This window comes from Octopus bimaculoides, chromosome 7 (assembly GCF_046866305.1).
Source record: "Octopus bimaculoides isolate indiv1 chromosome 7, ASM4686630v1, whole genome shotgun sequence".
NCBI classification, from domain to species: Eukaryota; Metazoa; Mollusca; class Cephalopoda; order Octopoda; family Octopodidae; genus Octopus; species Octopus bimaculoides.
This window is the reverse complement of record NC_142934.1, coordinates 97569915-97584123: the sequence shown is the minus strand read 5'-3', so window position 1 is coordinate 97584123 and position 14209 is coordinate 97569915. Positions and strand designations below refer to the sequence as shown.

The window sequence follows — 14209 nt, the reverse complement described above, 5'->3', positions numbered from 1 at the left end:
TGATAGCACTGAGTTGAAAGAGTAAGCAAGTTCACTTTATTGGTATTTGTTTAAGACAGGAATATGATATAGTGATTCTCAGTGAATCCTTTTCTCCCTCACTCCTTAATTTCACATCTGTTTCTACTATATTTGCAAACGTTTCATTGAATATGTATATACATAATTGCTTCTGTGAAATTTGTCACCTTATATGGCATTTTATTAATTTTCTTTAAACTTGACAAATGATTTACTTCAGCAATTTTTTCTTCATGCAACTGACTAAAACAACATCCAAGTATTAATTCATTTGAAATGATTTTCCTCCACACAGGTAAATGGAGATTCAAATTTATTTGTTACCCCAGCATTTATCCACTTCCAATTCTTAATTGTTTGCTTTCTCTCAACGACATTCCCGGTTGATTCCACTCAGAATGTATTAACTTGAAAAAGGTTTACAATTTTGTAAGCCTGAAAGATAATTTCTTAATTTAGGTGATGACCTGCTGTTAATATATTCTAAGATTTCATGTTTACCATTATTGGCTCAGCGATACAGATGGTGAGATAATAAAAAAGGTAGAGTACTAAAAGCATCCATGCTGGTGTCGCATAGAAAAGTGCTTGTGCCAGTGTCATGCAGAAAAGCAACTGAGCTGGTGCCACATAGAATGCACCCATGCTGGTGCCATGTAAAAGCATCCAATGTTAGGAAGGACATCCAGCTGTAGAAACCATGCCAAAACAGACAACTGAAGCCTGGGAAACTCTCTGGCTAGTCAGCTTGTCAGACCGTTCAACCCAAGCCACATGGAAAACAGACGTTAAATGATGATGTGTTACCAAGCAAAGTCAAAGCAAGAAGACTGTAACCCCCCCCCCCCCCCCGCGCTTATGCACAGAGTCATCCAACCCGTACCAGCTTGGTTCAAGAATGTTAAATGGTGATGTTTGTGTGTGTGTGTGTGTATGTATGACCATGATCATGGCGATAAAACAATGGGCTTCTTTCAGTTTCTATCAACCAAATCTATTTATAAGATTTTGTTGGCCAGCAGCGATAGTCAAAAACTCCTGCCCAAGGGTCTATGCAGTGGAACTGAACCTGAAACCATGCTGTTGAGAAACAAACTTCTTAACCCACAGCCACATGCATGTATGTATGTATGTATGTACACACATACACAGAGTCAGACAGACATACAATGGATTATTCAAGGGAATCTTAGGTCTAGCTTCTCTAATATTGCAATCTACTTCTTAGCTTTTCTTCATACATTTCCTACAAAAAACACGATCCTGGATGACGAGTAACTTCTCAAATGTTATTAGCATTATTGAAGTGTGGTTTCAACCATTTTAAACTGCATTGGAAATGGGTATTTAGCAACATCTGTAAAGATTTTTATTATTGCAAGAATGCTTTTTAGGTTTTCTTACAAATGTATTTTGTTTAGTAACTTCTTATGACAAACATAGGAAGCCATCTGTGTAGTTTCCCTCATTTCTGTCTCCAATAATTTACAAAGAAACATCCTTATTATATTTTACTGTTGAACATTAAAATACATTAGTTATTGCAACCATCCATTTTTAGTTCTTTCTTAGCCTGGTTACAAGCCATATCAAGAATATTAGCTAGCCTTTAGTTTCTCATATTATCTCATTAACTTTGTTCAAGCTATGGTCTCAACTCAAGTCAGCTAATAAAGCAAGAGATTATGCTACTCTGTATGCCTTTCTTTTACAAGCTACTTCAAGACAAGATTAAAGCACTCAATGATGCAGGTTATTTTGTGTCGCTCAAAACATAGAGCTGATTCAGTAACTCTATGCTCAAATCAATCCTATCTTGAGATGAAAAACCATTACCTAAAGCAAGACTTCAACCATAAAATTCCAGCGAGATCACTACACAATAAGATTAACTTTCATTATTTCACCCTTCGTTAATAGCTCAACACTTTCTGAGAATAATACAATAAAACAGCCTGAAATTCAGACAAAACCATTTTCACAATTTGAATATTATTTGAGTAGTTTATACAATAAATTTCTGAATTTGCAACTAAAAGGCATGATAGAAACATAAGACTCCTTACCTGCCATCAAGGTCTCTTACAGCGCGTTCAGCATCTTCAGGGTATTTGAAAACCAAAAATGCAAATCCTGGTGGGTTTCTAAATACAATAAAAATTGATAGTAAAAAAAAATAGAATGAAAAATTAAAACTGATGTATAATAAAAATAAAACAAAAACCATCAAAAGAAGAATGTTGTAATATTAAACACTAGCAATATCAAAGAATCCTGAATCAAATGCAGAGCTGCTGTCAGTGTGTGTTATTTAGGCCAGGAAGAAGCAATGTCCATGATTTTTGAAATGTCCCTCCCAAACTGAGGGAGGTCTGTAGAGAAAGTATGGGCATAGAAGGAGGGGAGATCAAGATGGCTTTAGGCCAGGAAAGATGGAACAAAGTGTTTAGCATGAGATTTAGGAATAACACACAACAGAGGAGAAAAAGAAAAGCAAATGAGTTGGATGAGTTTAGTCTTGCCAATTCCAAAGAGCAGACACAGTTTTAACAGAAAGGATAAAATGAACAAACAGGGCATCAGTGTGGTTTTTAGTGCATTAGTGAATGAACCTTGATGGCTTTCTTTTAGATGTGGTCCTAAATTTGTGTGTGTGCAGCAGCAGCTTGATGATTCCAGGTGTAATTTCAATGCTAATGTTAATATTACCTCTTCAAAAAATACAGCAAGTAGCAGCACTTCCAAGATAGTTAAAACAATAGATAGCAAAATAAGTAATGGAATGAGACAATGTTTAGAAAAGACATTAGGTCTTTTACCACTTTCAAATTATTTTTGCCACAGACAAATGTTTGAGTAAAGAGAACAGCTCTGGAGTTAAAAGGACAGCAACATTTCATATCAATTAATTACACTTCTGTTATTGCTTAGTCTTCATTAAATGTGGTGATAATGGCAGATGACATGATTGCAGACAAGCTAACATTTGATGACGACCCACAGAATTAATCAGGTCCAACATGTCAGGCTCAGTTGAAACTTACCGGTCAGTTAGCTTTCTAGTTACGAATTGTATTTCTGATGTTGGTGCTTAGTATTGTTGCTATTGCTGGTATTAGTAATGTTGCTGTGGTGGTGGTAATGGTGGTAGTAGTAGTAGTAGAGGTGGTGGTAATAGTGGTGGTGGTAGTAGTAGTTGGTATTGCTGAATGAAGAAACAAGATGTATCTTAGTATGTTATCTATACCTCTCTGTACTGGTTCATTAAGACAAGTTACTTAAGAAAACACATCTACCACATGAATTTTCAACCAGTTTCTTTTTCAGAGCTAGCAACCATACTTGGCCTACATTGCTGATGACTACTCTGTATAGAAACAACAGTAAGTAGTAGCGAGTGCTTTTAAAAAAGGAATATTAGATATATCTGTGGTAAACCTAACAGTTTGCAATGATCTCGTCCATATAGAGAACCTCTGCACATGCACAAGTGCAAGAACTGATTTATATAAGCCAAGTTGAATTTACTAAATGGCTGAAATACATAAGTATATAAAAAATATTCAATAGAAACTATACACGAAACTTAAAGCTGGAAGAATACTTCTTAAACCAATCGTAACAAAGAAGCTATTAAAACCAGTTGTATCTAAATAGTATTATATAAACAATAATATTATATATAAATCTACTCTAATCCAAAATCACACAATAATAATCTGGAAATCAAACTAGGTTTTAAGAATAGCAGGGAAAGTAATGTTTTCAGAACGAAATAGTTGTACAACAGCAAGGTAAAAAATTGATTTTTTTTTTTCAATCAGCAAGCATTGAATTATAAAATACACAATAGAGTAAAAATGTTTTTTTAAATATCTGGTAAAAAAAAAATTTCTTTTTCTCAGTCAAAAACCAACGATTATATCCTCAGAGAAATATGGTTTTCAGGAAAATTAATACAACCCCCCCCCCCCCAAAAAAAAACAGATGAGATGATGAAAACAGATCTAAAAATAAAGCCTATGAAAATAAATTTATTTCTCTAAATAAGTGCAGTAAATGATGTGGGTAAATGAGAAAAAGGATTAAGTTCAAATAGGTAAGAAAAATTGTGTATGTGTATAAGGCAACAAGATGGTTCTCTGTTCAATCCCACAATGTGGTACTTAGGGCAAGGTCTTCTGCTATAGTCACAGGCTGAGCAAAGCCTTGTGAATGGATTTGGTAAAACAAAACTGGAAAAAAGCCTATTGCATGTGTGTATGTTTAGACTTGTGCTTCTCCAAAAATTCACTTAGTTGCAGACAGTGGACATTGCTGTCATTTCCCTTTCCAATAGGTCATTTGTTGGCTTTGCGACTTTAAGAACATGTGAAGTAACATGTATGGAGAGGCTGGTGCAACTTCACTCACAAGATATTGGTCAATGAAGTGTTATAGTAAAAGATAGCAGCTGACAGCATCAACAGCAACACCGGACCTTAGCTACTAGGTCCTGAAGTGAACACCCTAACCTCACAGCTGTACCTCTCTCTCACACACACACACACACACACACACACACACGGTGGGTTCCTTAAAGTTCCAGTCTAACAAATTTCACTCACGGCAACAGTAAATAACATCAGCCTAAAGCATCCACAGCAAGAATGAATCTTAAACCACGTCGTTATGAACTGAATTTCTTTATAACAGCACATTCTGCTTTCTTAAAATGAAAGTAATTATTTCTTCACAATCTTTTAGCAAGTATTAATAATACTGTTTTGCATAAAAACTTTTGTAGTTTGGATTGCTAAACATCACAGAACCAAACATTCCCATTGTCAATAGATTACACTCCATCCAGACTGACAGAATCATTAGTACAATTCACTAAAGGATAAAGCACGCACAGGAAGCAATACCATCTCTTACCTGCTAGCAGTTAATGATCTTTTGTCCAATTCAGCATTGGCACTACAGAACAGAATAAGCTGCCATTTCATGATATACTTTCGTCAGTATCATTTGGTCTCAGACAGGTCTACGACCAAGCCTATGGCAGTGGAGACCTCTGGCACCCCCCACCCGGACCATATCCCTGCTAAATGATATCAGATGGCTTTCCGCAAGTGCGGGCCCCACAGGTCAGAGTGACTGTTCCACTCCCTCACCACTCTCTGAAGCAATGCCTTTTCCATTTTGTCAGCTGGGACCAAGAGGTGGTCTGATTTACAGGAAATCTGCGAGAATGTAAGAATTTTGTAGCTTACTACATGAGATTGGTCAGTATAAAGCAATTAGAATATTATTTATTGTAATAGATTAGTAAACTTATGGTTCTGCAAAAACATTTTATCCTCCTCGATATTTATCTGCCAGCCCACCACCTTTGATATTATTCTCAATAATAAGAATAATATGAATAATGAACACATCAGTAAATAAGGTGTGTTATGTCCTGACAGCATTTATTATCCCAGGATTAAGATTAATGAGAGAGGCAATGACCTCTCAGTCAATAATGTACTGAACAAACTGTGGAGACAGAGATCATCATCATCATCATCATCATCGTTTAACGTCTGCTTTCCATGCTAGCATGGGTTGGACGATTTGACTGAGGACTGGTGCAACCGGATGGCTACACCAGACTCCAATCTAATTTGGCAGAGTTTCTACAGCTGGATGCCCTTCCTAACGCCAACCACTCAGAGAGTGTAGTGGGTGCTTTTACGTGTCACCCGCACGAAAACGGCCACGCTCGAAATGGTGTCTTTTATGTGCCACCCGTACAAGAGCCAGTCCAGGGGCATATATATATATATATATATATATATATATATATATACGACAGGCCTCCCCCAGCCTCCGTCCACCAAGTCTACCCAGAAGCAAGCTTCTTACCAAAGAGCCAAGCCTGTGAAAGACTAAGATAACAATTGTTCTTCTGGTAACACTGTATCTCATTAGTCAGTACTTGCTCAGGTTGTCCCAGGCAAACCGCTGAGCAGTGTCCTGGTCTGTTCCCATCTCTGCGAGATATTTCCTCATCCACAGTAACCATCAGACATGTGACCGGCCAACACAAGCCATCACCTCAGCTGGATACTCGGAGAAACGAATACATAACAACCAAAACTGAAAACTAAGGATGAATACAAAATACTGCAGCAGAACCGTAAATAAAACTTCACAACACTGTATTAGGCCTGCAACCAAGACATTTGTTCCAAACCACTCAGCAAAACCAATAAAATCTTAATTTGCAGATTTCAGCTTGCCCTTCAAAGAGAAGGTTTTCTTTTTCTTTCCTAATGGTCAAACCCCAAACCTCTGTCATGACATCCTTAGAATTCATCCTATCAGTCATCATTAGAATCACAGACAAGGACCGTTCCTCTTGTATCCATCTATCCAGGACAGATTTGGCATTTTGTTCTTTTTCTGGTTACTGAAACCTAACCGACAGGAAACAGCTTCAACAGGTACAAACATTTCCATACAAGACAGTAAACATTTCATGACTGGTGCTTAAGCAGAAATGAATGAATGGCCAAGCTTAACAGGAAAGACATAAAATAAGCACACCTTCCTTTGAACAAACACAAAGGGATTAATCTAGATATATCAAAAATAATCACTTAAGCATAATCCTCAGCATGTATAAACATGTCTTTTTAGAAAAGCAGCTCTGTCTATGTATGTCACACACTAACATAGCTTTATACATTACAGCTCTGCACAGATCAGAAAATGAGAGTACACCTGTAGTCAGAAATGACCATGTATAATGAATGTATGGACAGAGTACATCTTTCTCTCTCTTTCCCCCCATCACACATTCCTAAAAAGATATATAACCTACAGTAGACAAATAAACAGACCTTGTTAATACCTCCATCAATCTTTCAAGTATACAAAGCAGGAAACAACAGAGGATTATAAAAAAACCCTATTACAATACTATCATTAGTAGACATATCTCCTAGTATTGAGAACAATAACCACTGCTAGCAATCTCTAATATAGGTTAGCCAGTAGCTAAAATCTGGCTCTGGGTTGCTGTTGGTAACAGCATAACAATGACAAGCTCCATCACCCACCAATCCCACCGTATCTAGTTCAGAGGGGTGGGGTCTGTCATCATTAGTTCTTTTCAGGCTTTATTCCACCCCTTTCAAACACATGACTGTTAATATACAATAATGGGGGAAAAAAATAAAAATTAAAAAATAAATAAACTTTGCATAAAACAATTCTATTGTATTGCAACAGTGATCAACAAGCACTATCATTAGCCATCACAGTGACCAAAATGACAAAGACCACCACATATACATATGTGTGTGTGTGTGTGTGTGTCTATATATATATATATATATATACACACATATATATTTATTTATATATATGTGTATATATCATCATTATCGTTTAACATCCGCTTTCCATGCTAGCATGGGTTGGACAATTTGACTGAGGACTGGCAAACCAGATGGCTGCACCAGGCTCCAATCTGATCTGGCAGAGTTTCTACAGCTGGATGCCCTTCCTAATGCCAACCACTTCGAGAGTGTAGTGGGTGCTTTTACGTGCCACCGGCATGAAGGCCAGTCTGGCAGTACTGGCAACGACCACATTCAAAAAACCTCCTCGTCAATACAAAACTCTGGAAAAAAAACCCCAAAACTTTCAGATAGGGACTATCGGACTCTTATGCAAATAGAAAGAATCATGAAAGTACAGCTCCCAAAATTACTGCAGAGCTTAATGACCGCCTTGAGAACCCAGTTTCCACAAAAAACTGTTCGCTGGGAGCTGCACAAAGCTGGATTTCACGAGAGGGCTGCAATTAGAAAAGCACTACTTTCAAAAACAAATGTTGCAAGGCGTTTAGAGTGGAGTAAAAACCTACAGAATTGGTCCCTAGAGCAGTGGAAGAATGTTATTTTCTCAGATGAGTCATCCTTTATCTTATTTCTGACTACCGTCTGAGTATACTTGTAGAGACAGCCAAAAGAAGTATTTGACCCAGACTGCCTTCTTCCAACTGTTAAACATGGAGGTGGATCTGTGATGATCTGGGTGGCTATATCTTGGAAATCTGCCAGCCCAATGGTTTCCCTTCATGGCAGACTTAATAGTCAAGATTATTTAAGCATTTTATCTGCTCAAATTCCTCCTATGGTTGTGGAACTGTTTCCGGAGGGATGTGCAATCTTTCAGGATGATAATGCACCAAATCACAGCTAAAATTGTTACTGAATGACACAAGGAACATTCTAGTGAAGTTGAACATCTTATCTGGCCACCACAGTCCCCAGATCTCAATATTGTTGAACATTTATGGTGCATTTTAGAAAAACAAGTAAGGAGTCGATATCCTCCACCATCATCACTACAAGAACTGGAGACTGTTTTAGCTGAAGAATGGACAAAAATTCCTTTGGAAACAATTCAAACATTGTACGAGTCTATGCCTCATAGAATTCAAGCTGTAATTACTGCCAAAGGCTGTCCTACCCTATATTAAAATAAATTTGTTTGAAATTTTAAAGAGTTTTCATTATTTTGTCCAACCCTTGTATATGTGTGTATGTATATATGTGTATCATCATCATCATCATCATTATTTAACGTCTGCTTTCCATGCTGGCATGGGTCGGACGGTTTGACTGAGGACTGGCAATTCAGAAGGCTGCACCAGGTCCAATCTCATCTGGCAAGGTTTCTACAGCTGGATGCCCATCCTGACGCCAACCACTCTGAGAGTGTAGTTGGTGCTTTTTATATGCCACCAGCACCAGGGCCAGTCAAGCAGTACTGGCACCGACCACGCTCGAATGGTGCTGTTTACATGCCACTAGCACAGGAGCCAGTGTGGTGGCACTGGCAACAACCACAACAATGATTTCACTTGACTCAACAGGTCTTCTCAAGCAATTCTTTTTACATTGGCACAATATTAGCAGTAACTAGATTTTTTTTTTTTTTTTTTTTGCAAGACACAAAAGACCTCAGTCAAGCCAAAGAAACGAATGATTCCATATCTGTAATAGCAATTCAGTTGGCCCTTTAATGTGATGTGCCAAACTCAGAAACGCATATGCCCTACAATCCAAAAATGTCATTCACACATTTTCACACACATCTAAGAGGAAAATTTTCTCCTGGAACTATTTCTACAGAGAAATGGTCTTCTCATGTCCAAATGTAATTGAACATATAGCTTTAAACAAATAAATTTCATTCAACATTTGCTTCACACAACATTATTTACTATATCATTATTATTATAAAAGGTGGCACATAGAATTGTCAGAGCAGACAAAATGTTATTTAGTTACATAATTTTATATCCCGAGTTCAAATTTAACTGAAGCCGACTTTGTCTTTCATTTTTTTGTTGTAGAATAAATGGAGTATCACTAAAATAATCCCATCTGCCTGCAAATTGCTGGCTTCATTAAATTTAAAATCGTTGTTATTATTATTATTGTATTGAGTTAGCAAAAATAGCAGAAGACTAGTCAAAGTTCAAATCTACTCATGGCTGCTTTACAATTAATTCCCAGCAGAAATTTTTCCTATTAAAAATAAACTCACAATCTGACAATGCCTTAAGGCTAGTCAAACTAAGTGCATCGCTTAAATACATACCACGCTACCTTCAGCAAAAAGCTTCTGATCCATGAGAAAAGGGGAAAAAAATTTTAATCACCATTGTAACTGAGCATAAAACCCCACATATACAAAAGGGTTAAAAGTTTTATTGAAAGCACAAAACATTTCATTAGAAACAGAACATCCACTACATGAATGAATGCATGATATTCTACCCACCTTACACTTATACTTCCTATTGAAACACAGTATCCTAAATGAAAATTCAGAGGCAGAAAAGTAACAAGTAAATCCAAAAGTGTTCTAGTTACTGTAAATAACTTCCAGACAAATCAATGTTAAATTTAAAAAAAAAAAATATATAGCAGCATGATGGCAAATTTATCTTTTGCAACACACACTTTATATAGACTCACTCAAAATCTCAGTGCAGCCCTCTGTCATACACACTCACATCCATATATGTATACCCAGTCCATCCTTCATCCACCAATATGAATCTATTCCTGCCATGGCAACATTCCAACTAGAGCCATTTCTAGATACATGTACCTCTCTCCATTTCCAAACATAAACACAGCTAAAAAGATATTCTATTTTCATCACCTTTTCTCAGAAAATATCAAGGAAAAGATAACTTATCATCATCATCATTCCTACATAAAAGCCTTTGATTAAGAAACTGCTTTCCTATTCATGACTCTTTCCCATAAATCACTCTTGACATAAGGGAGCAATGATGTTTGTTTTTTATTCTACTGTGCTAGTGCTGCAAACTTGCTCATCTATTTGAAGTAAGGAAAACCATAAGAAAAATTTATACAAACATCCATCTAATCAATGCTATGTTTTTAGACACACACATATTAAGAGATAATCAAAACCAAATGTTAAAAACATTTTTCTTGTTTGTGAATAAGCTAAAAATACAATTTTCAATAGTCAGGTTGGCAACATGTTTTTGTTTGTTTTTGCATCCATCTGCCATGCTAGTATGGGTTAGAGAAAGAATATTTTACTGAGGCATATCTTACATCCTGATACCCTTCCTGTTCCTAAACCTTTCTTGTTTTTCAAGTAAGAGATCTCTTATTCCACACCATCTCCAAAGGTGCAAAGCCAGTAGACGATTGGTTGATGAGAAATGACAACGTTACCCTTTGTAGCTAAGCAATTTACAGGGAACAAATGTAATCATACAAACATAAGTAATGGAAAGAGGGGTGCTTCTTTTAGTTTCTGTCAACCAGTTCAACTCCGAAAGCTTTGGTCAGCCCAGGGTTATACAAGAATATACATGTTCACAGAGCTGCACAGTGCGATTGAACATGAAATCTCATGATTGAAAAGTGGAACTTCTTAAGCACACAATCACACTTGCACCTTACACAGCCAACTCTACTTAGTGATTTATTAAAAATTAGTTCAAACAAGTGTTCCAACTATGACCATCCCATCTTATGTTATCAGATTTGTAGCATATAAGAACAAAAGTACTCCAATTCTGACTGTGGATTAGGGTTTATTTTTCAAATTTTCCAAATATGACCATAGTTGGAATGTTTGATGAATCAACAACTACGTTTAGATTCCTTACTGACCTCACCATTGAAATTTGCATACTTTCAGTGCATATGGAAATAAAAGATGAAGTGGGCTGATTTGCTTCAAGTTTGCAAAATTCCTGTTTCAGTAAAGAATACAAACAAATGAAATTGCAAACAACTTCATATTTAGTGCATTTGTCTGAGAGAATGGCATGCTAAAACATTTTTTGAATCATTGCATTGTTCATACAGCAATCAGTATTCTACACCATATGTATGCCTGATCCACAAGTTTGTTTCAAAAAAATTTTCTTTATAGTATAGTGATAAATTTTGGCTGCTAGGAGCTCAATCCTATTACATTGTACTGAAATATCCATTGTTATAAACTTCCCCATAATGAGACATTGTTCATTTAATAAGATTACAGCAAGAGAATTTTTTTTTTAAATGCTGTGCTTAAAAATTCATTATTGGTATTTGCTATAATGGAATTCCACGCAGCATGCACGTGTGTGTGGGTTTGTGTGTAAGTAAATGAAAGTTTGAACAAGCTGGACCTAATAGTCTACTGAACAAGGCTTAACAGTTCACATCATATCAGTAGGTGTCCATGACTTCAGACACTAAACCATCACAATATTATAGGAGACTTGCCGGGAACAGTTTCTAGTAGGTGAAATATTTTACTGCTGCAAGCTATTCAATTGACTCCAACACTTTCAATAAATATAGCTTGAAGAGAATGTCTCACCACAGTGTAACATTTTTTTTTATAAATGAGGACATAATAAAAAAAGCAACAAAGTTTTTCTCCCTCACAACTTTTTTTATTATTATTGTAAACCTTATTCCAGGAAATATCTTTACCTATTGAAATTTGAGTATAAGATCATTAACTGCTACACACATTTATTTTTTTCAATTTGTCATTACTATTATTGAAATATTAAAAGTAATTACAATTATGGAAGATGGCATTCATTGAGAGCAAGGGATTTGGCTGAGGTGTAACAACAACTGTTACTCTCTTCATGTTTAGAAGGTTCAACAAACATTAACAAGGAAGCAGTTAAACACACTAAAAAAACAGAGCTACTGTTATAGCAACAACCTGTTTTAGGGATTGGTCAAAGTAGGTAGACAAGCAAGTATAGTAAGCCGCAAGCAGGAGTTTGATCCAATAACAGAAATATGCCTCCCTTTTACTACCATTACATTTATACAATAAAAAGTGCTGTAATCTACTCTATGTGTGTGTGTGTGTGTGTGTGTGTGTGTGTGTGTGCTTGTAAATATAATGTAATCTATGCAAACATACACATTGTAGTATATATAGTACATTACAAGCATATTCTGATTGTATAAACTGATACGTCTATATGCGATGCATAGAGAATGGTACAGAGCAACATATGAAATTACATATTCAGGAATATAATAGTACTGATATAGAACAGGTATTCAGCGATATTAGTCATAACAAACACACAGCATACTATATCACTTGTTTCAGTTACTCTCCATGTTATACCACCAGCTACGATACATTGAGTGAAGGGTAAAGCACATACTAAACGAATACTTGCACGAGTGATCTAAATATTTATAGAGAAATCGTAAATGACAGTCCAAAGATAGTGATAATCCTGAAAAATTCTACTTCAATCAATCAATTTTATTTCTTCACTGTCTTCTTATATAACATCAATGTACCTATTTATATCTGTCTTATCTTCATAATTCAGAAGGTGATTTGTGAGATCATCATAACCATCAGTGTTGATGTATTTTTGCTCTTGTATAGTTATGGTTGACTGGATGGGCTTTCTTATGCAAGAAGCAATGCTGATTTCTCTCCTGCACATGAACAAAGTTTCAGTTGTATAGGAGAGAGAACAACTAGATTGATCTCTGCCAGAATTTTCTCAACTTTAGTCTGAAACTGTATGGCAAACTCATCTCACTGAAACTTTCTCAATTCATTACTTATCCAAGACTTTGGATATCCACCACCATATCTAATTATCTCTCTCTCTCTCCCACTCAGTTACAGACTTACTATTTAAATTATATTAGATTTCTTACTAAAAAAATATCATACAGAACATCATTTAGACTGAGCCAACCTTGGTATGGTGGGGGATGGAGTTGGTTGAAGCAGGGTCACTTTGTGAATGCTTATCACCACCGTAGGGCTTGAACATAACATTCTATGAATGCTCCTGCTACTTACAATAGTGAGCTTGTAATTATTTATGGCACTTATTTAACCCCTTTTGCTACCATATTTCTGCTGAAATATTCTTCCAATGTTTCAGTATTGAAAATAATGAAGAATTTAGTAAAATAACTACCATTATTAAGCCGGTGTTTGAAGCATAAATCAACATAAAATTTTGATGGAAGGTTTTAATTCAGATGATTTAACTTGGCATTTAAACTGACCATATCCAGCCCAAATATTTTGTTTTATATTCAGACTGGCCCCATTCAGCCTCTCACACATACCCTACAATGTAATTCTAAAAATAAATAATCATCAAAATCTCAAAGCTATGAGATAATACATGATTAATTCTAAACAATGTGAATAAATAGCCTTACACTTGACAGAGTAATCTGAATGCTAAAGGGTTAAAACAAAAAGTTTGTATTGTTGGACTAAGGGCAGGGTTTCAGGTGGATTGATATCAGAAGGATTAAAGTTAGGTAGATTGAGACAGCAAGGACTAAGTGTCCACCAAACAGAACAATAATCAATACCCCACTGACTCAGTCAGCTATGAAAATCACACATTCATTTATGGATTCTTTAAACTTGTCTTCAGCTGATCTGACCTATATACATGAAAAAAACCCAGTCTAGTGAACTGAAGTGTGAAGGGAGGGGGAGCTTCTAGTTTTAGAGACAAGAAAATAAAGGTATTTGAAGACGTTTTACCTTGATTGAAAGCTGTAAGCAATTCATATCATTCAACCCCATACCTTGATATTTGTGTACCAATGACAAAATATCAATACAGATCCAA

General features: G+C 36.0%; 1 protein-coding gene across 4 annotated transcripts in view; it reads right to left on the bottom strand.

Moving 5' to 3' along the window:
- Positions 1-14209, bottom strand: part of LOC106868844 (uncharacterized) — a 64709-nt gene that overhangs the window by 28051 nt on the left and 22449 nt on the right. For all 4 annotated transcript variants that reach the window (XM_014914280.3, XM_014914282.3, XM_014914281.3 and 1 more), the window contains exon 2: positions 2088-2165. In XM_014914280.3, coding sequence (XP_014769766.1) covers positions 2088-2165 — 78 coding nt within the window. The remainder of the gene's footprint in view (positions 1-2087; positions 2166-14209) is intronic.